Source organism: Heterodontus francisci, chromosome 20 (assembly GCF_036365525.1).
Source record: "Heterodontus francisci isolate sHetFra1 chromosome 20, sHetFra1.hap1, whole genome shotgun sequence".
Taxonomy (NCBI): Eukaryota; Metazoa; Chordata; class Chondrichthyes; order Heterodontiformes; family Heterodontidae; genus Heterodontus; species Heterodontus francisci.
Window position 1 is genome coordinate 52,570,842 of NC_090390.1, and position 27,294 is coordinate 52,598,135.

At 45.4% G+C, this 27,294-nt stretch overlaps 3 protein-coding genes across 5 annotated transcripts in view; 2 read left to right on the plus strand and 1 right to left on the minus strand.

The window, feature by feature from the left end:
- Positions 1-3,693, plus strand: part of LOC137380938 (putative pre-mRNA-splicing factor ATP-dependent RNA helicase DHX32) — a 39,287-nt gene extending 35,594 nt beyond the window's left edge. Inside the window, exon 12 of the mRNA XM_068053346.1 lies at positions 3,363-3,693. Within this exon, the coding sequence (XP_067909447.1) occupies positions 3,363-3,552 (190 nt within the window). The 3' untranslated portion in view covers positions 3,553-3,693. The remainder of the gene's footprint in view (positions 1-3,362) is intronic.
- Positions 3,694-3,797: 104 nt separating this feature from the next.
- bccip (BRCA2 and CDKN1A interacting protein) lies at positions 3,798-25,275 on the minus strand. Its single transcript, XM_068052750.1, has 7 exons — positions 24,992-25,275; positions 15,133-15,207; positions 14,954-15,034; positions 12,843-12,932; positions 9,674-9,858; positions 4,408-4,579; positions 3,798-4,126 (listed from the first exon to the last, which is right to left on the minus strand). Exons 1-7 carry the CDS (start codon positions 25,091-25,093, stop codon positions 3,956-3,958), a joined length of 876 nt encoding a protein of 291 aa, XP_067908851.1. The 5' UTR covers positions 25,094-25,275; the 3' UTR covers positions 3,798-3,955.
- Positions 24,615-27,294, plus strand: part of uros (uroporphyrinogen III synthase) — a 46,058-nt gene continuing 43,378 nt past the window's right edge. For 2 of the 3 annotated variants that reach the window (XM_068052751.1, XM_068052753.1), the window contains exon 1: positions 24,615-25,387. In XM_068052751.1, the coding sequence (XP_067908852.1) occupies positions 25,344-25,387 (44 nt within the window). In that variant the 5' untranslated portion in view covers positions 24,615-25,343. The remainder of the gene's footprint in view (positions 25,388-27,294) is intronic. The other variant, XM_068052752.1, reaches the window with a different exon arrangement.

The window sequence follows — 27,294 nt, forward strand, 5'->3', positions numbered from 1 at the left end:
ATCATGTTGTGTGGCACTACCACCGTACTAAATGGGATAGGTTTCGAACAGATCCAGCCGCTTAAAACTGGACATCTATGGACCTTGGGCCATCAGCAGAACTGTATTCAACCACAATCTGTAACTTCATGGCTCAGCATATTCCTCTCTACCATTACCATCAAGCCAGGGGATCAACCCTGGTTCAGGGGAACATGCCAAGAGCAGCACCAGGCATACATAAAAATGAGACACCAACCTGGTGAAGTGACAACACAGCACTACATGCATGCCAACAATGGAAGCAGCATGCCATAGACAGAGCCAAGTGATCCCACAATCAACGGATCAGATCAAAGCTCTGCAGTCTTGCCACGTTCAGTCGTGAATGGTGGTGGATAATTAAACAACTAACTGGAGGAGGCGGCTACAGAATCCTCAATAATGGGGGAAGCCCAATACGTCAGTGCAAAAGACAGGGCTGAAGTATTTACAACCATCCTCGGCCTCCTCCCGAGGTCTCCAGCATCATTGTCAGTCTCCAGCCAATTTGATTCACTCCACAAGAAATGGCATCTACCCGACAATGTGGACAATTTCCCAGTTATGTCCTGTCTACAAAAAGCAGGACAAATCCAATCTGGCTAATTACCACCCCATTAGTCTACTCTCAATCATCAGCAAAGTGATGGACGGTGTCATTGTCAGTGCTATAAAGCGGCACTTACTCAGCAATAACGTCCTTACTGATGCTCAGTTTGGGTTCTGCCAGGGCCACTTGTCTCCAGACATCATTACAGCCTTGGTTCATACATGGACAAAAGAGCTGAATTCAAGATGTGAGGTGAGAGTTACTACCCTTGACATCAAGGCAGCATCTGACTGATTATGGCATCAAGGAGCCCGAGCAAAATTGAAGTCAATGGGAATCTGGGGGAAAACTGTCCACTAGTTGGAGTCATACCTAGTACAAAGGAAGATGTTGGTGGTTGTTGGAGGCCAAATTCTAAGCCCCAGGACATCAGTGCAAGAGTTCCTCAGAGTTGTGTCCTAGGTCCAACAATCTTCAGCTGCTTCATCAATGACCTTCCCTCAATCATGTCAGAAGTGGGGATGTTCGCTAACGATTGCACAGTGTTCAGTATGATTCACAACCCCTCAGATACTGAAGCAGTCTGTGTGCACATATAGTCTGGACATTGGTCAGGCTTGGGCTGATTCGTACCACTCAAGTGCCAGGCAGTGACCATCTCCAACAAGAGGAGAATCTAACCATCTCTCCTTGACATTCAATGGCTGAATCCCCCACCTGGGGTTACCATTGACCAGAAACTTGACTGGACCAGCCATATAAATATTGTAGCTTCAACAGCAAGTCAGAGGCTAGGAATTCTGCAGCGGGTAACTCATCTCCTGACTCCCCAAAGCCTGTCCACCATCTACAAGGCACAAGTCAGGAGTGTGATGGAATACTCTCCACTTGCCTGGATGAGTGCAGTTCCAACAACACTCAAGAAGCTCAACACCATTCAGGACTAAACAGCCCGCATGGTGCCATCTACCACCTAAAACATTCGCTCCCTCCACCAACCGCGCACAGTGGCAGCAGTGTGTATCATCTATAAGATGCACTGCAGCAACTCGCCAAACATCCTTCGACAGTTCCTTCCGAACCCATGACGTCTACTAGCTAGAAGAAGGGCAGCAAATGCATGAGAAAATATTAGTTCCAGTCCTGTTAAGTTGTAGCCCGTCCATCTTGTACAGGTCCCGCCTGCCGCAGAACCGGTCCCAATGCCTCAGAAATCTGATGCCCTCCCTCCTACACCAATTCTCCAGCCACGTGTTCAAACGATCAATCCTCCTATTCCTGTGCTCACTAGCACGTGGCTCTGGGAGTAATCCTGAGATTACTGCTCGAGGTCCTGCTTTTTAATTTCCTTCCTAACTTCCTAAAATATCCTTTCAGGACCGAATCCCTCTTCCGACCGATGTCATTGGTACCAATGTGAACCACAGCCTCTGGCTCTTCATCCTCCCCCAGAAGGATGTCTTGCAGCCACTCTGTGACATCCTTGACCCTGGCACCAGGGAGGCAACACACTATCCTGGAGTCATGTTTACTGCCCCAACGCTTGTCTGATCCCCTGACTATCAAATCCTTTATCACTATTTCTCTTCCACTCTTCTTCCTCCCTCCTGTGCAGCTGAGCCACCCGTGGTGCCACACACTTTGCTCTGGCTGCACTCCCCTGAGGAACCATCGCCCTCACCGATATCCAAAATGGAAAACCGATTAGCAAGCAAGATAGACTCAGGGGACTTCTGCACTGCCTGCCTGGTTCTCTTAGACTGCCTGGCAGTCACTCATTCCTGCTCTGCTTGCATGCTCCAAACCTGCAGTGTGACCACCTCCCTAAACATGCTATGCACCTAGTCCTCCACCTCGCAGATGCACAACAGTGACTCCAGTCACCACTCAAGTTCCGAAACCCGGGGCTCAAGCTTCTGCAGCCGGTAACACTTCCTGCAGATGTGTTCGTCTAGGACACATAGTGCATCCATGACTTCCCACATACCACAGGATGAACATTCCGCTTGGCCGAGCTGACCTGCCATACTGTAACTTTAAAAACTATTTATTACAATTCGAATAAGTAGAATAACTTACCAGCTACTGGAGGCTGAAAAAAAGAAAGGACCACCTCCCTCACTCACCAAACTTCCACTTTACACTCTGTGCACTCAAAGCAGACGAAGCAGCACTGAGGAATCCCTGCTTTTATACTTTCCGACAAAACAACTGATTCAAGCTTCTGAAAACCAGTTTAAGCCAACTACCTAAGTAACTATCTGCAGCTGTTCCCAGAGAGCTTGAAGGGGTCTAGTACATTATCTTCAGCTCAGTATCATGGTAACAAAATGGCATATTTCTCTGAAGAGTAGCAACGTCTTACACTACACTACAACACAATTTGCTACTGCTTCTTTTGCCATTTGACTTACCTCACATCAATACTATCCAAAACTTTGTTAGCAGCATCTCCCTGCACCTCCTGCTTGAGGTAATATACCATCCAGACTCTCAGCAAGTCCTTGGGTCCTGCATGACTCCAAGTGGTTCCTGGTCAGCCTTGAGGTTACGCCTGGATTCTGGTGCCTGGATTCGGGTGCCTGGAGGATGTCTTCCATGTTATGCCTGAATAGTTGCAGTTGTCAGTGACTGATGGGGACAGAGACAGCTGGTTGTGCTGTGTCTGGATCTCTAACAATTTAGCCCCAGAAATTTTTGTGCAGCAAAGCCGTTTTGAAACACATAGCTACATCAAGGCAGGTTTATGTTACATCAGTTTCTTAATTTGACACTTAAATTTTTTTTGCAGGTTTGTCCAGCTGGCTCCTCAGTATTACTTCAGTAACCTACCCCCCAGTGAGAGCAAGGAACTCCTACAGGAAATTATTGATCACTTCTCAAAACTGCCAACAGATGGAGAGGAGCAGCATGTATCCAGCAAAGAAAACAAAAAAACAGATGAAAGCCACCAGAATGAAGACAGATGTGCCATTCAATGATGGACTAACTTTCATGATTCCTGGATTGGGCAACAATGATTCAAAGAACAATAAGGGCCAAAAGCTTAACCATGTTTATATGTTGTGGTGTAACGTCAAACTAAGCTTCTCCAGGAATCTGAAGGGCTTTAATGCTGTTTAGTGCTGACTCAATAGTTTTTCCTCTGCTGGTTAAATTTTAGCCCAGATGTATTACTTTGTCTGAAAGTTTTATTATTCCTTTGTCTAAATAAAATCTAAATCAAAACATCACAAGAAATTATTTATTTTTCCATTCAAAAGGTTTCACTTTTCATTAAAATACCAAATTAACAGGATAAAATAACTGCACAATATTTACAATTTGAAACTTCATAGTCCAATTTATTTACCCAAAATGAATGATTTCTATAGTTACAGTTGGTTATATCGATAGGTATTCTTTGAGTTTGTCCATAATTGCATTTATGCGCTCAGCAGGAATTAGCATCACTGTACGAAGAGGTGTCATAGGAATGTCATTGAAAGACCAGCGTCCAGACAGACAGCTGTCGCTCTCTTCTTGCACAGAGTAGTTGAATGTCATAACAGCTTGCTACAACAAAAACAGATAATTTAGAACTGGAAAGTCAAACTAAAAATATTAAAACATACAACAAAATAAAGTGATGCATTTCTTCAGTTTAAGCCAACAGTAATGGACACAGCGCCATTGTTCTGTTCCCTCATGCAGATCTCAGTAAAACACAAAACCCAGCCATGCAATGAATGCATTTTGATACCTTCATTCACTTTCATGCCAAGCTTATATCATAATGGGTCTAACCTGCCCAAGACAAAGTTTTTTTTTGTGGAGAGATGCAGAGAGGAACTCACCTCATAAAAGAACTCATCTTCTGCATTTGCAAACATTAATTCTTCTTTCTGCTTGCCCTTTTGCTGTGGCTTGCTTTTCTTTCCCACTTCCATACAGGTCTTGCTGATCATAAGGTAATAATGACTCTTGCCACAAGGTTTATTGGTCCTCTGGGCATCAATCAATTCAGCCCTAAACATATTCAAAACAGTATGGGAATCAATCAAAAATACTAGGAAAAATTCCATGCGATAAGTACACAGCAAACAAATGGGATGACAAACTAAAGTGCAATTCTTTTAACAAGGCATTAGATTTATTTTGCAAATAAAGTATGCCATTCTAACATTCTACATAACTTTAAATTCTCCCTCGCTATCAGCCTTAATCCACCCGACAGCAGCATCTTTAGAGTCATAGCAGCACAGAAGGAGGCCACGTGGCCCATCGAGTCCATGCCAGCTCTCTGTAGAGCAATCCAGTCAGTCCCATTCCCTACCCTATCCTCGTCGCCCTACAAGTTTATTTTCCTCAAGCGCAATCCAATTTCCTTTTGAAATGGTGACATCATAGATACACAAATTTAGATCTGTAATTCAGGTTAAGGGCATTGGGTTCAGCTATGCAAAGAAGGGCAGTTTGCTCCCTGTGTAAAAATGGAGCACAGGGTACTTATGCAGACATAGTCACCAGGCTGAGTATAAAAGCAGCAGAGTAGTGCATGGACCTTACAGAAAAAAGATGCAGTCATAAAGCAAATGTAAAGTACCAATAACATTAGCATCTCCTTCACAATGTATTCAACTCCAACGCAGGAGAATCAGATGCCAAAATCATTGCAACAGCACAGCTAGCTAATTAACTTCAGACTCAGATAATTCAGCGCTGTGAACTAACTTGTGTGCATCCTGGATACATTTTTAAGAGATGCACTCAAAATGGTGGTTTTTCTAGCACAGGTACTTTTCCCAGCACAGCTTGTATGTGCCAAGTACAAACTTTGAGATGACAAATAACGCACCTGCAACAAGTATAACTAAACTGTAAGTGAAACAAAAATACAACCACTGTTTTAATCATGTGTTAGCAACCACAAACACCCGACAGTATCAAATGAAAAAATATTTTGCACTAAAAAGTGTTAAGGTGGCAATAAAAAAACATTAGTTTATGCCGCAGGAACTTTCAACTTGATAAGTAAAGCAATAAAACATGTAATTAAGCCAAGCATTCCTCCAGCCCATTAGCCACATTAACAACATTTTAATCAGGAAGCCCGAGCTCGTTCAAGTGTCAGAGGCAGCGTCATGGATTGGGCTAGTGGAGGTCCAGAGAGACTTGGGGGTGGGGTTCAGGTACATACATCATTAAAATGTCATGAACAGGTACAGAAAATAATCAAAAAGGAATGCTGGCCTTTATATCTAGAGGGATAGAATACAAGGGGGTAGAGTTATTCTACATCTATAAAAAGCCCTGGTTAGACCACACCTGAAATGCTGTGAGCAGTTCTGGGCACCACACCTTGGGAAGGATATACTGGCCTTGGAGGGAGTTCAGCATAAATTTACCAGAATGGTACCTAGATTCTAAGGGTTAATTATGAGGAGAGATTACACAAACTAGGGTTGTATTCCCTGAAATTTAGAAGGTTAAGGTATGATTTGATCATTGTTCCCCTTAATCCCTTGAAAACTGATGGTTTCTCTCTATCTACCCTATTTCTGCTGGTTGGGAAGTCTAGGACTAGGGAACAAGGTCCAACAATTGGAGACAAGCCTTTCAGGTGCAAAATTCGGAAACACTTCTATACACAAAGGGTGGCAAAAGTTTGGAATTCGCTTCTGCAAACAGCAGATGCTGTTAGGACAATTGTTAATTTTAAATTGGAGATTGATAGTGTTATGACCAGATGAGGAAGGTGTCTAGGGGTCTTTCGCAGCCTTTACCTGGTCTTACTGTAGCAGGGTTTTAATTTAAAACACAGTGTTTTGAGCTCCCCCTTGGTGAATCCTTGTTCACCACTTTCCAATTATAAGGCAAAGAAATGAGCATAAACAGGCTTTCTTAGTTTTAAAACAGAAAAATGAAATGTTATTAAACTTAAAACTCTAATACAGTTAAAGCCTACAAATACATGACGCGCCCCACTCTAACATGCATGTGCGATACGCACATGCAAATAGAGACAGAAAGGAGAAGAAAAATAGTGGAGACGTTTGAGGCAATCTCTGAAGAGGGTTTTTTTTTTAAACTGTGCTTCGAGCTCGCTGTAGAGTCCTTGATTGTAGGTAGTCTTGCTTTTCGTTGGGCCCCAGTATTCTTCTTAAACCTTGTTCACTGTAGGAGACTTTTCTCTCTTGGGGCTCATGTGTCTTCAATGGTTTCTGAAGCTGGTGAGAGAGAGATGAGAGCAGACAGCAGAGAGGTATTTTCAGTCCAGGTGCAAACAAATGAGTTCAAATTCTCTGTGGCAAGTTCAAAATCAAAAAACTGCAACAGCCAGTTAGTCATGTGACTAAACTGGTCTGATCACGTCCTCTGTGTATTGGGGAAGCAGGGACTGGTTCCTTTGTTCCAACACAGTCTGCTCGTATGCAAAAAAGGTCTTTCCGGCGAGGGGCTTGGCAATTCCTTCTGATAGGCCCTCTTTTCTTCCCAACAACAATTTTAAGTTTAATGTCCATGTGGCAAAATTATGTGCCTCATTCTTGGCAAGTAGGGGCCTGCATGACAATAGATTTTTGTTAACCAAAGGTATTAAGAGATATGGGGACAATGGCCAGTATATGGAGTTAGGTTTGCACATCAGCCATGATCTCATTGAATGCAGGAACAGGCTCGAGATGCTAAATGGCCGACTCCAGTTCTTATGTGAGGAAGGGGCAAGAGAGAAAGAGAATCATTTTCATATATGCAAATTTGCATAGAAAGTATTCATCATTTGAATGGATCAGGCATTACCCCACTATCTTGTTTTGAATTTCTGAACTCAAGGCAATGGCACTTGGTGCTGCAAAATAAAAGAAATACCTCCATTTTGTCACACAGTGCCAGCATTGACAACACATCGTTAGGTGAAGCATAAATAGTGTAACAGTTTCTTAACCTCAAAACACCCCCTACTCCAATAATAATGGATTTATTTTATTTCTTGAAACCTACAAAAAAAGACAGGTAAAGGCAAGCTGGACCATTAAATCTGTCCCATACTACAACTGGGCAACTTCTACATACCATCAGCCCCATCCTCAACATCTTCTCTACACCACCCCACCCACCAAAAGCAATCTTCTGGGAGAAAGTAAAAAAGTAAAGATCTCAGAAATTTCTCTCTGATTTAAAGGCAAATAAACAAAGCACGGTTACTGGGAGATATATCCCCAACATCTACTTAACCTTAAATACGCAGTTATTCTCAGAATGTGGGCTACACAGGCACATCCACGCATACTGCAAAACTACAGCTGCCTGAAGGTGATCGGTGGGAAATTCCTACCTGTACTCCCACTTTAATTATCTACATAACTACACTCTGCTCTTCCACTCTATTAAAAATCTAACCACTTAGTATACGGTGCCTTAAACATTCTTGTTCCCAAAACATCTAGATCACATTTGTCTACATTGAACTACATCTGCTACTTATCTGCCCACTCCACTACATTATGGCCGGAAATTTACAATGGGGCAGAGGCCCTACCCACTGGTCAAATGGTTGGGGTGAGCCTGCCTCCACTGGACCTGGAAGCCACGCCGTAATTTTACGTGGCCCAGGCCCTTAACTGGCCTCAGGCGGGACTTCCACCCCTCTGAGGTAGGAGGTCCCGCCTCCAAGGGCAGCTGGCCAATCAGTCCCAGCGATAGGAGCAGCAATGGTGGAGGCCCCGGAATTGAGGCAAATGTGTGGGGTCTCGCCAGGGACAATCGGCTGGGCCCGGCGAGGCAAGGGGTGGGGAGGAGGTGCTCCAGCCAGGGTGGCCTGTGTTGCGATGGGAGGAGGCCCTCTGTGACACACAGGGTACCGATCAGGAGGGCACCGCCCCCCCCCAGGCCGCAAAGAGGCCGTAGGTTTTACCGGGTGGCCTCCTCAGCTGAAGAGCCCATCCACCGCTGGTAATATACCATCAGCGGCAGAAGGAGGTTCTTAAGTGGCAATTAATTGGCCGCTTAAGGACCTTAAATGGCCTGGGGTGGACTGGCCGTTTGTCACCTTGCCCACCGCTCGTAAAATTGCAGTGGGGGCGGGAAGGTGACATGAATGGCACCCCCTGCCTCCAGCTCGCTCCCACGGGGGATATAAAATTGTTGCCTATAACTTCCTGTAATCACTTGCATTCTTTTTCATACTTTTCCATGCCCCCTAATTTTTTATGACGTGTTGGTAAGAAGACCACTTCAACTTTTGATCTTTTAAGATGTAGGTAGCCCTGGATTCATGCTTCCTTCATTATAAAAAATTATGCCTGGTTCAGCTCTTAGCATGCCTTTTTACTCTCCCCATTGAACCAGAATTGATTTACCAGTTTGCAAGTGATGGAAGAGTAAGGAATGGACTAAGCCATGAAGCCACAAACCATGACACCAGTCGGCAATGACCGACAGTGGTTATGGATGTCCAGTAGTACGCTACTAGATCTATCTTTCCATCTGTTGTCCTTTTCAGCTATCCTGTAATAGTATGTTAAAACGTGCTGAACTTGGGGCAGTTTCCAGCTGTATGTTTTTACCAGGGAAATTAAATAAAATAGTACCCCTATTACTCCACTAAAGTTGGCATTTCAGCCTAGACAGGCTGGGAGTAGGTGAGCTAAAGATGTACCAAAGCACACTTAAAGTACTTATGCAGCTCCTTTCAAATTTAAGATTACAAAAATAAAACCTTATCCCTATATATCAATGAACAACAATAATACATTGCTGGTCCTCATTTGAATTTCACAGTTAGAATTTTAGGTGTGGATTTAGGCTTCCTAGCAATCATGCCTTTTACTTGTTTCATCTGCTTACAATTTCTTATGGAATACATACATAACTAGCAAGTACAATTATCACAGTACGCTCTGAACAAGAATCTACTTTTATGATAGTCTACTCCAACCATGAATTAATACTTTGTTTCTGTTAATGAGACATTCATCTCATTTAATATGAACTTTTAACCAGTTCTACTGTACTAATTTATGTCACTAGATTAGAAACTTCACATGCCACGACCACCGGCCGTTGGATTGTTCACAAACAGGTCTTTTATAAAAACACAATAGCTCAGCATGGGGTCCTTACTGGAGTTGTTTGTGCAAGGGCAGAGAGATCTGAGGTGGCACATTAACGAAGCGCTCGCTGATGAGAAAGCTCACTGGTTTGCTGTTGTCATTTAGTATTTTGTCCAGTTGGTCAGCTGCACTCTGGTGATAGGTCTTGCAGTGGCTCAGAACCAATTCTTTAATCTGTTCAACAGACTCCGTTCCCTACAGATCACAGAAAGACATCAGTCAGCTATACGGTGATTTATACTGTCTGTGTATTAAAAAACTTCAGACTATAAAAAAAGTAGTAAAATGGTGTGCAATTTTCAGATAAGTTTGCAAACAAATCATGTTACTGAAAAGCTTACAAGAGCTAAGCAGCCATTATTTAATATCCAGTGGCTTGAAAAGTTTGTGGTTGATGTTATATGGAAGAAACAGCATGCTTATTCTAAAAGCTACTGCAGAAATAAATAATACTAAAGGGACATTTATATTATTTGTTTCTACTTTCTATTCATTTAACTTTACAATTTCATGATGCATATAGCACAAGGAAAATTTATCCACTGGAGTGCATACATAGATGTTAATTTAGCTTTGGAGAATGTGCAAATCAAAATTATTAACAACGCTGGGCCATAATTTAAGTGAAATTGCTCAATTTGATCAGTTATGCTTTTAATAATTATAATGTCTCTTTGAAAATGGTTTTATAACTGCTTCTAATTAGGTATCATACATGTCTCCATCTGTCATCTTTATATATACTGGTTTCAATTAATTGGGCCAATGCCTAAGATAACTGTAACGCTAAAATAATTGTGTCTTAAGTTAGACCAAAACATATGAAAATGGGTTCTATTATTTATACTTCTACACAGGAAAATGGGAATTATTTCACGACTTTTAAAGGAAAATGATTGCATCTGTAATCAGATAATAAAGGTTAATCGGTACAAATGAAGTTTTCACAGCTTCACATAGCTTTCTCCAGTCCATCCTTAAATCTCAATCTACTTCCCTTTGCTTCCTAGTTTGATAATTTTCCGTCTTAAGAGACTCACTATCTATTTATTCCTCCACTCGTATCATTTCTTCATAGTGCATTTCCTGACCTTAAGGGTCTAGACAAGTTGAGCTTCTAGCGTGTAATTTTTGAACTGGTTTGCTGTTGTACTTTGGACTGCACAAAACCTCCTCCTCTTGACTAGTTAACAGTGCTCAAGTTTTTCTGCATCTATTGTAGAGAATCTATACGTATCATGGCATAGATCCAGTATGAAAACCCAAAATATGGAGCAGCTGCATTGCACACATCAAAAGCAGTTCTGTCATATTTCTGTGCTGTATAACTCTATATAATTGGGGTATCAAAAGTGCCGCACAAGAGTCAAAATGAATACAAATATTTCAGACACATTAAAAGGTTTTTGATACCAACCTATAGGATACATTAACAGCAGCCAATTTGCTTTTGAGCCCTGCCTTCAAATGCAGTGTAACTTCTATATTTCAGCACAGGAGGAGGCCATTTGGCCCATTATGCCTGTGCTCGTTTTTCAACTGGAGCTATCTAATCTAATCCATTTCCCTGATTTTTCTCATGATTGTCTTTTCAAATAATCATCCAATTCCTTTTTAAATTATGTTTAATCATCATCTTTATAGTTAATTTTGGAAAAGCATTCCATGTTCTAATAGTCTTCTATTAAAAACATTTCCTTTAACCTCTTCATTATTCTGGTAATCACCAGAGCCAATGACTCCTTATTACCAATTTGTCAAACAGTAGAAACAATTTTTCACTATTTACCTTCTCCAAACCTTTCAAAATTTTTGAAAACCTCTATTGGATTCCACTTCAATCACAAACGATAACCTTCCATTCCAGTGAATCTTTACTGCACCTTTTCTATAAACTCTTCACATCTTTCTGACAACGGGGTACCCAGAACTGCAAGCAAAACTCCAACTAGGACATAACTAATACCTTTTACAAATTCAGCACCATTTCCTTGCTTTTATATACAGAACACAGAATCCCATTTCCTTTTTTTTTAAATAGCCTGTTCAACCTGCACTCCCACTTTAGAAGATCTAGGTACCAATACCCAAAAATCCCTCTCCTCCTCCAATCTATTAAGAATCTAACTATTTAGGGTATAGTTTTGTGCGCTGTTCTTGTTCCCAAAATGTAAACATCACATTTGTCTACAATGAACTGAATCGGTCACTTATCTCTAACTCCACCAAACTATACCTTGCTGCATTCTTCCTCACACTTTGCAATGCTCCCTAATTTGATATCCATAGCAAACGTTGATATAATTCCCATTGTGCATATGTTTAAATCAGTCATAGAAAAGGAGAAACAAGATGTTCCCGCACACCACTATCTAGATCCTACAAATCTAAAAACTACCCATTTACCCTATTCTAAAATCTCTGTCCCCTAGCCATTCTATGCAGCTGCATTTTCATTAATACCATGCACTCTCATTTTTGTAACATATTACTTATATGAAGAATACTTACACACATCTATCAATTACATTCCCATTATCTACACTCTGCAATTTCCCCAAAAGCTAATTAAATTGGTCAAGCATCACCTGCCTTTTACAAATTTATGTTGACTATCCCTGATTAGTCCATGCCCAAGTATACACTAATTTTATCCTAAATAATGAACTGTAGAAGTTTACCTACTATGAAAATGAAACCAACTGACCTATAGTTTCCTATCTTATGCTCTTCCCTTTTTGAACAGGTAGGTAACATATGTCACTGTCTCCACGCACCACGCCCCCCTGCCCCCCGATCCTTTGGCACAATTCCTGTTTCCAATAAGTTGTGGAAAATTTAAGAGTACATTGCATGCTTCAAATAGAGGGAACAGCATGTCACAAAATAGGTTTGTTGCCTTTCTCCAGGGCAAATCACCTAGGGAATTCCGAATACAGCAACTTGACAAGCACCCTACATTCCACAAACCTAAAAGTTAAGCCTAGTCACCGTCTTCAATAATTGCGAAATGTTTAGGTCCTTAAGAGGATTTTCAAAGCAGTCAAGCAAGACCTGTAATAACTGGCTAACATAGAAACTACTAAGCTATCATTTTACATGCAAATCCAGTCTGATGAATTCAATCCCAAACATAGTGCAACTTTCTGGTTAACTCAGTTAATGCATGGTGTACTTGCCTTTCTTTCAGTCAGATTTAAAGCAGTGATGAACCCAAAAACATCATCTTCATCGTCTTCGTCACTACTTCCATCCAATATCTCAGCTTGCTTTAAAATATAAGATGATCCAGTTATACCATCGAGTGAACCCTATATCCACACTAAGCCAAGTATACAAAGTTTTATTTCCATTTAATATCCAGAAATACATGTCACTTGACATACATATTTAATAAAAGCAAAATACTGCAGATGATGGAAATATGAAATAAAAACAGCAAGTGCTGGAAATACTCAGTAGGCCAGGAAGCATTTGTGGAGAGAGAATCAGAGTTAACGTTTCAGGTTTGTGACTTTTCATCAAAACTGGCAAAGGTTAGAAAAGAATTAGGTTTTAAGCAAGTGGGGGTGGTGGTGGTGGGGGGGGGGGGGTGCGGTTGGTGGGGAAGAGAACAAAAGGGGAGGAGAGATCACATAACAAAGCTGTCATGGGGCAAAGGGAAAGAGCATGTTAATGCTTGTGGTGAAAGACAAAGCATTAGTCCAGAGAGTGTGTTAATGGCAGAATAATGAGTAGCTGTGACTAGATGAAAAACATGCACATGGTTAAAAAAAAATTTAAAAAGGGAAAAATATAAAGAAAGGCCAGTCATGCTCTGAAATTGCTGAACTCAAGTTTGAGACCGCGAGGCTGTAGAGTGCCTAATCAAAAGATCAGGTGCTGCTCCTTGAGCTGTCACTTGACATACATCCAGTTTTCTTTTGAACCTGTTATTTCAACATCCAGATCTCTCCTTGAAATCCTATAAATCTAAAGCAAGCCCTTTAATTTCAGTATGTATGTACTATAAATATTATAGTATACTATTTACAAGTTGCCAATAGCACAATACATGTCTGTAATATCAAGGAGTCAAGATTATACAAGACAACAGCAGTTCTCATTATCCTAACCCCAAGATATACCTCTCGCTTGCAGTACACTCCAATGTCATTCTCATAATAAAAGTGTCAAGAAAAATAGAAATTTTGCTGGCAGAAATTAGATGGTTAATATTGATATATTCTGATAAAATATCACACCTGAAAAATTAATCCATCTTTCTCCTTCAGATCATCAACCTGCGTTGCACCTCCAACATTTTCTGTTTTATTCTTTTGCCCACCTGCATGAAAGTAGTACCCTCTCAGATTGCCAGCAAGCCCTTACCCTTGTATAATTGATCTGAAGGGATAACATGCTATTGAGATTCGACAAGTAGTAAATAACAGGATTTATTCCACTGCATGTTAGCGGGGGAATGTACTTTGTATATACAGGCAGTCATGACAATTATACACCTCTTGAACAGTAGCAACTAGCTATTTAGCATAACTCTGTAATATCACAGCTCTGAAACAATATTACAAATAACAGTTTCATTGCTGGTGTTTGAGAAAGTCATCATAGTGATTCTAAACTAATGTCATTTGCTCATAACTGCTCCATCTTTAAATAGACCTCATACTCTTGATATGACTTCAGAACAAGTATGAAACACTGCAGGTCACGAGAATATTTTGAAACGAGCAAATTGTACTCCTGGAAAATAACGCCAGGGACTGCATTGATGCCAATGGATTTTACACAGTGGATGAACAATTGTTTTGCTCAGGGATTTTTTTTATTGCTTAAGCAGCTGGGATACATTTTTCCAAAGTTGAAGTGCTGATTCTAAATAAACTATGCCTTTACTTCAGAAAAATATTTCTGGTTACATATAAATCTCTAAAAGTGTATGTTCTTAGCATGCATTTGGTTTTGAAAGAAACAAGTGCAATATGCTCTCCCCAAAGTGTTTCTCAAAAGTAAATGTGCACACTTCCTTTGTTTAATAGCATTATTGCTATCATGTTAGTTCATAAAAACTGCAAAGCTTAATATGGACTAACTAAAAATCTAAATTTATCTGAAAGTCAAACTCAAACACTGTTCGAGTTCATCAACCTATTCCAACGATGCAGGTGGCAATCAAAAACTAGAGCAATATTTTACTAAAGACATTATTCTATCCCTCAGTTCTAATCTGGTATACTGTCATAGCAGTTAAGAACTTATTTTGTAACCACTCTAGTTGCAGCTGCCTTACCCGAATAACACTTCCGACATGATTTTGCTGTATAATGATACCAACTAGTTCAGTGATGTTTACACTGGCCTTGAGAAATAACTGTAAACAAAAAGATAATAGAGTGCATCATTACAACCGTGGTAAGTATACGTTAAAAAAAACACACAAAAATTACATCAAAACATCTCCCATGTTACCTGTTGTAGCAGCCGCTTGATTCCATTATAATCATCGTCAGATATGCTATGTGCTTCAAAATCTACTTGCACCTCCTGTGGAAAAGAAATATTTGTAAATGTATATTGCCAATGATTACCTTTTTTTAAATCAAAGTGACTCCTGACAACACAGAGCATGCGCCAATTGATTGCTGACGTCATCAGTGCGTGCAAACATTTGTCAACTTGCCAATATGAATGTGCGCATGCGGGCACATGAAGTCAGTACGCAATTATGTCCTCACCCCTCAATAGCTGTCTCCATTCACCCGAACAGTATCCCACTTCCTCCCACCATCCTGCCTCAATCACCGCTTCACCCCACTTGACCATTTGTTCCCCGCCCCCAGCCGCTGCCTTGCCTCAGCCACTCGCTTCCCCTGCCCCCGCCCGCTTCCCCCACCCCCGCCCGCTTCCCCCACCTCAGCTACTTGTTCCCACCATCACTGCTTTCCCCCCACCCTCCATCGGCCGCTTCCTCCTTTAGTTGCCGCCTGCCCCCATCAGTCGCTCACGCCGGGCCTCGCCACTGTTCCCCCTTCCCCTTGGCTAATCGTTCCCCGCGTGCCGCCCGAAGAAGCAAGGCGGGCTGCGAGGTGTGATGGGGCAAAACGTGGGAGAGAGTGGCCCAGAGGAGGGAAGCGGCACAGCCTGGAGTGAGTGGCCAGGGGGTCAAGCAGGAGACGACTGGCCGGAATGGGGGTGGGGGAGGGGTGTTGGGGAAGCGGGGAGCGAGTGGCTGGAGGTGGGGAGAGGAGCGAGGCCGGGAGCAAGTGGCTAAGGGAAGGCAGCAGGGAGTGAGCGGCGAGCAGATGGGCACGGGAGGTAGCGACAGGGTGTCCAGCCCATTTCCCGCACCTCTACCCTCACCCCTTCCCCTCCCTCCCAGAACTGCGACAGCGTTCCCCTTGTCCTCACTTTCAACCCCATCAGCCTCCATATCCAAAGGATTATCCTCTACCATTTCCACTACCTCCAGCGTGATGCCACTACCAAAGGCATCTTCCCCTCCCTTCCCGTCAGCATTCCGATGGGATCATTCCCTCCGCAACACCCTGGTCCACTCCTTCATTACCCCCACCATCTCGTCCCCTTCCCACGGCACCTTCCCCTGCAATCGCAGGAGGTGTATTACCTACCCATTTACCTCCTCTCTCCTCACTATCCAAAGCCCCAAACATTCCTTTCAGGTGAAGCAGTGATTTACATGTACTTCTTTCAATGTAGTATACTGTATTCACTGCTCACAATGTGGTCACCTCTACATTGGGGAGACCAAACGCAGACTGGGTGACCGCTTTGCAGAACATCTCCGCTCAGTCCAAAAGCATGACCCCGAGCTTCCAGTTGCTGGCCATTTCAACAGACCCCCCTGCTCTCATCTCTGTCCTGGGATTGCTGCATTGTTCCAGTGAACATCAACGTAAGCTCGAAGAACAGCACCTCATTTACCGATTAGGAACGCTACAGCTTGCTGGACTGAACATCGAGTTCAATAATTTCAGAGCATGATGGGCCCCTCATTTTACTTTTATTTTTAGTTATTTTTTTCTTTTTTGTGTTTATTTTGTTTTCGTTTGTTCAGTTTGTTTCTACTGTGACTGCCCACTGGTTTTTTTTTCATGTTTGTGCTTGTGGCTCTTCAGTTTTCAGTCCAGTAACACCCTATCTGTACTAATGCTTTATCTTTCAGCACACCATTAACATATTGTTTGCCTTTGCTCTATGACCTTCTGGTCAGCTATTCTGTGACCTTGTCCTATCAACACCTTCTCTTTTGTTATCTCTTGCCCCACCCCCGCTTTACTTGCTTAAAATCTTTTACATTTCTTATATCTGCCAGTTCTGAAGAAGGGTCCCTGACCTGACATGTTAACCCTGCTTCTCTCCACAGATGCTGCCAGACCTGCTGAGTATTTCCAGCGTCTCTCGTTTTTATTTTATATTAGAGAAGCGGGATATTGTTTGGGGTGGGATCGCAGCAATTGAATTTAATTTTTTTTAATGATAAATTGAGCAGCGCCATCTTTAATCCTGGCAGCTGCTTAAAACGTCACAGACAGTAACGTTTCAGTGCATGAGGCTGCATTTGCACATGTGCAAGTACTGTGCATGTTGTCAGCAAATGCAAACTTTTTTTATTTGTTCATGGGATGTGAGCATCACTGGCAAGATCAGCATTTATTGCCCTTCCCTAATTGCCCCCAAGAAGGGGGTGGTGAGCTGCCTTTTTGAGCCACTGCAGTCCATCTGGTGCAGGTACACCCACAGTGCTATTAAGTAGGGAGTTCCAGGATTTTGACTCAGCAACAGTGAAGGAATGGCAATATATTTCAAAGCCAAGGTGTGTGGAAGGAACCTTGGCGAGTTGCTACGCAGCATCTTGTACTGCATCATCGTGCACCAACAGTGAAGGGAGTGAACATTTAAGGTGTAGCTAGAGTTACAATTAAGCAGGCTACTTTGTGCTGGATGGTGTTGAGCTTTGAGTGTTGCTGGAGCTGCACTCATCCAGGCAAGTGGACAGTATTCCATGACAACCCTGACTTGTGCCTTGTAGATGGTGGAAAGGCTTTGGGAAAGACAGGAGATGAGTTACTCACCACTGAATAGCCAAAGTATTTATGTGACTCATCCAGTTGTTTCTGGTCAATGGTGACCCCCAGGATGTCGATGGTGGGGGATTCAGTGTTTGTAATGCTGTTGATTGTCATGGGGAGGTGATCAGATTCTTTCCTGTTGGAGATGGTCTTTGCCTGGCAGTTGTGTGGCGTGAATATTACTTGCCACTTATCAGCCCAAGCCTGAATATTATCCTATCTTGCTGCATGCAGGCATGGACTGCTTCATTATCTGAGGAGTTGCAAATGGAACTGAGCACTGTGCACTATTAACATTGTAAAATGTATTACTGCAAGCCACAACCAACTTCAGTGTAACAGTTTATCAGAAGAAGCCATGCAAAGCAAAAATGCTATCTCATTGGGGCCACATATAAAGCTCAAGTTAATGTTTCCATTAATTTGCATACATCCCAAACTGCTGTTGCTAACATATCTTCTGACTTAGGATTTATCCAACAATGAGAAGATGTGCTAAGGACAGCTCTTTCCACATTTCCAGGCCTACAAAACCAGTGAAGAAATAAGCACGTAACAAGTTATCTGAGCTTCTTAGGCCAAAGTGCCAGGCCACAAAGGTAGGGAATGACCCATGGGTCATAGTTTGGACACCCTGACACAATGCCCAGCAACACAGTCATTGTTACAAATCTAAAAAATAATGATAGTCTACCATCAGATGCGTCTCAGCTGTTTCAACCGGTCAGCCATGGATCAGTTGGTAGCACTTTCATCTTGAGTCAGAAAGTTGTGGGTTCAAATCCCATTTCAGGACCTGAGCACAAAAATCAAGGCTGGCACTCCAGTACAGTGCTGAGGGAATGCTGCACTGCCAGATGTGCTGTCTTTCGGATGAGACATTAAACAGTTGAAATGCCATCTGCCCTCTCAGGTTGACATAAAAGATCCCATGACACTACTTTGAACAGTGGGGGAGATCTTCCCAGTGTCTTGACCAATATTTATCCCTCAATCAACATCACAAAAACAGGTTAACTGGTCATTATCTCACTGCTGTTTCTGAAAGCTTGCTGTGCACAAATTGGCTGCTGCATTTTCTGCATTACAACAGTCATTAGACTTCAAAAGTACCTCATTGTCTGTGAAGTGCTTTGGAACATCCTGTAATTGTGAAAGGTGCTATATAAATGCAAATCTTTCTGTTATGGATGTGCTAATTTTTTTTTTTTTTAGAATGGTTACAACACAGAAGGAAGCCATTTGGCCTGTCATATCCATGCCGACTCTCTGCAAGCAGAACTCAGCTAGTCCATACTTTCCCCATAGCCCTCCAACTTTTCTCTCTTCAGGTGCTTATCTAATTCCCTTTTGAAAGAAAAACAGAAAGTGCCGGAAATACTCAGCAGGTCTGGCAGCATCTGTGGAGAGAGAAGCAAAGTTAACATTTCAGGACAGTGGCCTTTCATCACAACTGGCAAAGGTTAGATATGTAATAGGTTTTAAGCAAATAAAGCGGGGATGGAGAAAAGTGAACAAAAGGGAAGGTGTTGATAGGACAGAGTGCCGGACAGATTAACTGACAAGGAAGTCATGGGGCAAAGGCAAAGACAGTGTGCTAATGATGTGGTGAAAGACAAAGCATTAGTGCAGAGGTGTGAGATGACAGAATAATGAATAGCTCTAGCCAAAAGCACAAACATGAATAAAAGTGGGCAGGCACATGGTTAAAAAAAACTGAAACAAAATAATAAAAAATAAAAATAAAAGAGGGCCAGTCATGCTCTGAAATTATTGAATTCAATGTTCAATCTGGTAGGCTGTAGTGTGCCTGATCGTTAAATGAGATTCTGTTCCTCGAGCTTGCATTGATGTTCACTGGAACACTGCAGCAACCCCAGGACAGAGATGTGGGCACGAGAGCAGGGGTGTGTGTTGAAATGGCAAGCGACCGGAAGCTCGGGGTCATGTTTTCGGACTGTTCCGCAAAGTCGTCACTCAATCTGCGTTTGGTCTCCCCCACTGCAGAGGAGACCGCATTGTGAGCACCGAATACAGTAAACTAAATTGAAAGTACAAGTAAATAGCTGCTTCACCTGAAGGGAATGTTTGGGACCTTGGATAGTGAGGAGAGAGGAGGTAAAAAGGGCAGGTATTACACCTCCTGCAATTGCATGGGAAGGGGTCGAGGTGTCAGAGGTAATGGAGGAGGAGACCAGGGTGTCGCGGAGGGAACAATCCCTTTGGAATGCTGACAGGGGAGGGAAGGGGAAGATGCATTTGGTGGTGGCATCACTCTGGAGGTGGCGGAAATGGCGGTGATCCTTTGGATGAGGAGGCTAGTGGGGTGGAAAGTGAGGACAAGGGGAAACCTGTCATGGTTCTGGGAGGGAGGGGTAGGGGTGAGGGCAGAAGTGTGGGAAATGGGCCTGGCCAACCACAGTGGAGGGGGGGAATCCTTGGTTGAGGAAAAAGGAAGACATATCAGAAGCACTGTTATGGAAGGTTGCATCATCAGAGCAGATACGTCGGAGACGGAGAAATTGGGAGAATGGAGTGGAGTCCTTACAGGAGGCAGGGTGTGAAGAAGTGTATTTGAAAGACATGATTGAATCTGCCTTCACCACCCTCTCAGGCAGTGCATTCCAGATCATAACCCCTCACTGGGTAACAAAGTTTTTCCTCATGTCACAGTTGGTGCTTTTGCCAATTGCTTTTAATCTGTGTCCTCTGATCCTCGATCCTAGTGCCAATGAGAACACTTTCTTTCCGCCTACCCTGCCTGGACCCCTCCTGACTTTGAACACCTTTGTCACATTTCCTATCGACTATTTCTTATCTAAAGAGAACATTCCTAGCTTCTCCAATCTATCCATGTAACTGGAGTCCCTCATCCCTGGAGCCATTCTTGTAAAACTTGTTTGCACTCTCTCCAAAGCCATCCTAAAGCTTCCTGAAGCAGTGCCCAGAAATGAACACAATACTCCAGTTGAGGCACAAACAGGGTCGTATAAAGGTTCAGCATAATTTCCTTGCTTTCGTACAATATTCTTCTATTTATAAAGCCCAGGAGCCTGTATGCCTTTGTAACCTTTTTCTCAACCTGCCCTGCCACCTTCAATGATTTACGCAATGGAAGAACAGCCTAATTGTGGATAAATATATATATTGTTTATGATTGGAATCAATTCTGAGAGGCAGGATAAACTGTCAGTTAGAAAGGCACAGATTAATCAAGGATAGTCAGCATGGATTTGTTATGGGAAGGTCGTGTCTGACTAACATGATTGAATTTTTTGAGGAAGTAACAAGAAGGATCGATGAGGGTAGTGCAATTGATGTGGTCTACATGGATTTTAGCAAGGCCTTTGACAAGGTCCCACATGGCAGACTGATTAAAAAAAATAAAAGCCCATGGGATCCAGGGGAATGTAGTAAGCTGGATACAAAATTTGCTCAGTGGCAGGAAACAAAGGGTTATTTTGACGGGTGTTTTAGCGACTGGAAGGCTGTTTCCAGTGTCATTCCACAGGGCTCAGTACTGGGTCCCCTGCTTTTTGTGGTATATATTAATAATTGGATATAAATGTAGGGGGAATGATCAAGAGGTTTGCAGACGACACAAAAATTGGCCATGTTGTTGATTACAAGGAGGATAGTTGTAGACTGCAGCAAGATATCAATGGACTATTCAGCTGGGCAGAAACGTGGCAAATGGAATTTAACCTTGAGAAGTGTGAAGTGATGCAATTGGGGAGGTCAAAAAAGGCAAAGGAATACACAATAAATGGGAGAATACTGAGAGGAAGTGGAGCGTATGATCATTGTTCCCTGAAGGCAGCAAGACAGGTCGATAAGGTTGTTAAGAAGGCATATGGTAGGGAGATTATGCTGGAACTATATAAAACGTTAGGCCACAACTTGAGTGCCATGTGCAGTTCTGGTCACCTCATTAGAGAAAGGATGTAACTGCGCTAGAGAGGTTACAGAGGAGATTTAAGAGCATGTTGCCAGGACTAGAAAATTGCAGCCAAGCAGAAAGATTGGATAGGTTGGGGTTGTTCTCCTTGGAGCAGAGGAGGCTGAGGGGAGCTTTGATTGAGATGTACAAAATTATTAGGGGCCTGGATAGAGTGGATGAGAACGGCCTATTAACCTTAGCAGAGGGATCAGTAACTAGGGGACATAGATTTAAAGTGATTGATATGATTAAAGGGGAGATGAGGAAAATGTTTCATCCAGAGGGTGCTGGAGGTCTGGAAGTCTACCTGAAAGGGTGGTAGAGGCAGAAAACCTCATCTCATTTAAAAGGGGCCTGGATGTGCACTTGAAGTGCCATAACCTGCAGGGCTACGGACCAAAGGCTGGAAAGTGGAATTAAGCTGGGTGGCTCTTTTTGTTTTTTAAAATCAGCCACACAGACACGATGGACCAAGAGGCCTCTTCCTGCGCAGTAAACTTTCTATGGTTTGGAAGCTGATATGCCGTGCCACAGTGAATTTCCATGCCTGCCTCTCTCAACCTCCGTGACCGTCTGCCTGCATCTCTCTGTCAGTATCTGACTACTGGTCTACCTGTCTCACTCTCTCTCTTTCGACCACCCCCTCCCCAATCGCCTGTCTGTCTCTTCATCTCTACCTGTCTGTCACCCTCTCTCTTTCCCCAACCCATTATGTCTAACTGTCTCTCTCCGACCTGCCTGCCTGTCTGTCGGTGCCTGCCTCTCCCTCCCTCTCGTCCTGTCTGTCTGCCTCTGACTGCCCCACTCTCTCGTCCAGTTTGTCACTGTCTATCCCTCTCTCGTCCAGTCTATCTGCCTCTCTCTCTCGTCCCATTTGTCACTGTCTGCCTCTCTCTCTCTCTCGTGCCGTCTGTCTGCCCCTCTCTTTCACTCCCCCCTCTCGCCGCCACTCTCACTCACTACCCCCCCGCCACTCTCACTCCCCCTCCCCGCCGATCTCACCCCTCTCTCCGCCACTCTCACTCCCACACCTGTCTGCCTGCCTCTGCCTCTCGCACTCACTCCCGTCTGCCTGCCTCTCTCACTCTCACTCCCGTCTGCCTGCCTCTGCCTCTCTCACTCTCACTCTCACTCCCGTCTGCCTGCCTCTGCCTCCCTCACTCTCACTCCCGTCTGCCTGCCTCTGCCTCTCTCACTCTCACTCCCGTCTGCTTGCCTCCCGCTCCCGTCCGCCTGGCCTCTCCCGCTCCCGTCCGCACGCCGCTCCCCCTCCCTCTCCCGTCCGCCCGCCTCTCCCGCTCCCCCTCCCCCTCCCGTCCGCCCGCCTCTCCCGCTCCCCCTCCCCCTCCCGTCCGCCCGCCTCTCCCGCTCCCGTCCGCCCGCCTCTCCCGCCCGCCCCCCTCTGCCCCTCTCACTCCCGTCCGCCCCCCTCTGCCCCTCTCACTCCCGTCCGCCCCCCTCTGCCCCCCTCACTCGCGTCCGCCCCCCTCTGCCCCCCTCACTCCCGTCCGCCCCCCTCACTCCCGTCCGCCCCCCTCTGCCCCTCTCACTCCCGTCCGCCCCCCTCTGCCCCTCTCACTCCCGTCCGCCCCCCTCTGCCCCTCTCACTCCCGTCCGCCCCCCTCTGCCCCTCTCACTCCCGTCCGCCCCCCTCTGCCCCTCTCACTCCCGTCCGCCCCCCTCTGCCCCTCTCACTCCCGTCCGCCCCCCTCTGCCCCTCTCACTCCCGTCCGCCCCCCTCTGCCCCTCTCACTCCCGTCCGCCCCCCTCTGCCCCTCTCACTCCCGTCCGCCCCCCTCTGCCCCTCTCACTCCCGTCCGCCCCTCTGCCCCTCTCACTCCCGTCCGCCCCCCTCTGCCCCTCTCACTCCCGTCCGCCCCCCTCTGCCCCTCTCACTCCCGTCCGCCCCCCTCTGCCTCTCTCACTCCCGTCCGCCCCCCTCTGCCTCTCTCACTCCCGTCCGCCCCCCTCTGCCTCTCTCACTCCCGTCTGCCCCCCCTCTGCTTCTCTCACTCCCGTCTGCCCCCCCTCTGCCTCTCTCATTCTCACTCCTGTCTGCCCCCCCTCTGCCTCTCTCATTCTCACTCCTGTCTGCCCCCCTCACTCCCCTCTGTCCCCTTTGCCTCTCTCACTCCCGTCTGCCCCCCTCTGCCCCCCTCACTCCCGTCTGCCCCCCTCTGCCCCCCTCACTCTTGTCTGCCCCCCTCTGCCCCTCTCACTCTTGTCTGCCCCCCTCACTCTTGTCTGCCCCCCTTTGCCTCTCTCACTCCCCTCTGTCCCCTTTGCCTCTCTCACTCCCCTCTGTCCCCTTTGCCTCTCTCACTCCCCTCTGTCCCCTTTGCCTCTCTCACTCCCCTCTGTCCCCTTTGCCTCTCTCACTCCCCTCTGTCCCCTTTGCCTCTCTCACTCCCCTCTGTCCCCTTTGCCTCTCTCACTCCCCTCTGTCCCCTTTGCCTCTCTCACTCCCCTCTGTCCCCTTTGCCTCTCTCACTCCCCTCTGTCCCCTTTGCCTCTCTCACTCCCCTCTGTCCCCTTTGCCTCTCTCACTCCCCTCTGTCCCCTTTGCCTCTCTCACTCCCCTCTGTCCCCTTTGCCTCTCTCACTCCCCTCTGTCCCCTTTGCCTCTCTCACTCCCCTCTGTCCCCTTTGCCTCTCTCACTCCCCTCTGTCCCCTTTGCCTCTCTCACTCCCCTCTGTCCCCTTTGCCTCTCTCACTCCCCTCTGTCCCCTTTGCCTCTCTCACTCCCCTCTGTCCCCTTTGCCTCTCTCACTCCCCTCTGTCCCCTTTGCCTCTCTCACTCCCCTCTGTCCCCTTTGCCTCTCTCACTCCCCTCTGTCCTCTGCCCTTCTCACTCCCCTCTGCCTCACTCTTGTCTGTCTGCCTCTACCTCTCTCTGTCTCACTCTCTCACTCTCGTCCGCCTGCCTCTCTCTGCCTCTCCCTCGTCCGCCTGCCTCTCTCTGTCTCACCCTCGTCCGTCTGCCTCTGCCTCTCTGTCTCACTCTCGTCTTCCTGTCTGCCTCTCTCTCGTCTGTCTGTCTACCTCTCTGTCTCACTCTCGTCTGTCTGTCTGTCTGTCTACCTCTGTCTCACTCTCGTCTATCTGCCTGCCGCTCGTCCCGTCAGTTCCTGCCTGCCTTTCTGTCTCTCGTCCCATCTTTCTGCGGCTGTTTGTGTCTCTCTGTCTCTCCCCCACCCGATAACCGCCACTGTCTCCGTCTGTCTGTCTGTCTCGCCACGTGATTCCGGAGTCTCGTGCCGCTCTGCCGGGTTCTCTGAGCGGCCGTTAGCTCCTCACCTCGTGCATTTCTCCCTCCGATTCTTCGCTGCTTTCATCCGACTCGCTCTCCGACTGATCGCGTTGTGGATCCAACACCCGCCGCTTCACCGAGGACGCCATCTTCCAGCGCGTACCGCCAGCGGAAGTACATAGTCTAGGAGCCGATCATTTACACAGCAAGAAATTAATGCGGCCATCCATCAGCAAGAGTCGTTTCTCTAAAAATCAACTTTTATGCAGTATTATGCGAAAAGAAACACCTCATTCTTCGCGACTGATTAATGCTTCCGTTTGGTACAGTCAAGATTTGGAGAAGCCCATCCGTGACCTTCGACCCCCATACTGAAGCAACGGCCTCGCCAGTTCCTGCATGGATGGTGGTGATGGACCTGCTGTCAGCGAGAAGCAAATACAGTGAGTGACACACACAGTGACAGTAAGAAACACAGTGAGTGAGTGACAGAAACACATACAGTGAGTAACAGAAACACAGTGAGTGACAGTCAGAAACACACACAGTGACAGTAAGAAACACAGTGAGTGAGTGACAGAAACACATACAGTGACAGTAAGAAACACAGTGAGTGAGTGACAGAAACACATACAGTGACAGTCAGAAACACATACAGTGAGTAACAGAAACACAGTGAGTGACAGTCAGAAACACACACAGTGACAGTCAGAAACACATACAGTGAGTAACAGAAACACTGAGTGACAGTCAGAAACACAGTGAGTGACAGTCAGAAACACACACAGTGATAGTGACAGTAACACACACAGTGACAGTCAGAAACACATACAGTGAGTGACAGTCAGAAACACAGTGACGGTCAGAAACACACACAGTGACAGTCAGAAACACACACAGTGACAGTCAGAAACACATACAGTGAGTGACAGTCAGAAATACATAGTGACAGTAAGAAACACAGTGAGTGAGTGACAGAAACACAGTGACAGACAGAAACACATACAGTGACAGTCAGAAACACATACAGTGAGTAACAGAAACACACACAATGACAGTCAGAAACACAGTGACAGAAACACACACAATGACAGTCAGAAACACAGTGACAGTCAGGAACACACACAGTGAGTGACAGTCAGAAACACACACAGTGAGTGACAGTCAGAAACACACATCCTGGTTGGCATCCTTCCATCTACAAAAGATGATGGACATGCAGCAAACAATCCATTTAGGTGGGGTGTCTTCTCTTGGTGCACCTTTGTTGATGGCTGTGAAGGCCAATCCTTGACAGGCAGGTTCTGTCATAAGTGCCGCACATGAAGCTGGCAAGAGACGCTGTTTGTTGTTTTAAACAATGGTGCCTGTTGTCAAGCCGCTGTAGCCACTGGTCGTCGTGGGAGTGCACACTGGTCCACAAGATTTGTTGCGATTACCCTCTTTCACCAGCAGGTGACTCCCAGGTGCGATGGTCGACATTTAAACCTTCATGTCACACTTGTAAGCATTCTTGAGCGGAGCTTTGGGCACCTCACTGGTCGTCTGGTCAGAAACATACGCAGTGGGGGGGGGAGTTTTATGTTTTCTCCCATGATGGGTTTGGAGTCAGGGAGAGCATTTAAACGGGTGGGATGGTGGTGGAGGGAGCATTGCCACCTTTCCCGCCTCCACCCAAATTAAATCCAGGGCAGGAAGACCTGTGAATAGACTTCCTCCCGTGTCACCAATTGAGGCCCTTAAGTGGTCAGTTAATTTTTTTTTATTATTCATTCATGGGATGTGGGCATCGCTAGCTAGGCCAGCATTTATTGCCCATCCCTGATTGCCCTTGAGATGGTGGTGGTGAGCTGCCTTCTTGAACCGCTGCACTCCTTGTGGGGTAGGTACACCCACAGTGCTGTTAGGAAAGGAGTTCCAGAATTTTGACCCAGCGACAGTGAAGGAATGGCAATATAGTTCCAAGTCCCCAGGATGGTGTGAGGCTTGCAGGGATACTTGCAGGTGGTGGTGTTCCCATGCATTTGATGCCCTTGTCCTTCTAGGTCATAGAGGTCGCGGGTTTGGAAGGTGCTGTCAAAGGAGCCTTGGTGCGTTGCTGCAGTGCATCTTGTAGATGGTACACACTGCTGCCACTATGCGTCGGTGGTGGAGGGAGTGAATGTTTGTAGATTGGGTGCCAGTCAAGCGGGCTGCTTTGTCCTGGATGGGGTCAAGCTTCTTGAGTGTTATTGGAGCTGCACCCATCCAGGCAAGTGGAGAGTATTCCATCACATTCCTGACTTATGCTTTGGAGATGGTGGACAGGCTTTGGGGAGTCAGGAGGTGAGTTACTCGCTGCAGGATTCCT

Coding starts and splice junctions, on each gene's coding strand:
- bccip (XM_068052750.1), bottom strand. CDS start 25,093: ATGGCGTCCTCGGTGAAGCGGCGGGTGTTGGATCCACAACGCGATCAG. Junction 15,208..24,991: donor CGGAGGGAGAAATGCACGAG/GTGAGGAGCTAA, acceptor TCTTTTCCACAG/GAGGTGCAAGTAGATTTTGA. Junction 4,580..9,673: donor CCCTTGCACAAACAACTCCA/GTAAGGACCCCA, acceptor GAATATGTTTAG/GGCTGAATTGATTGATGCCC.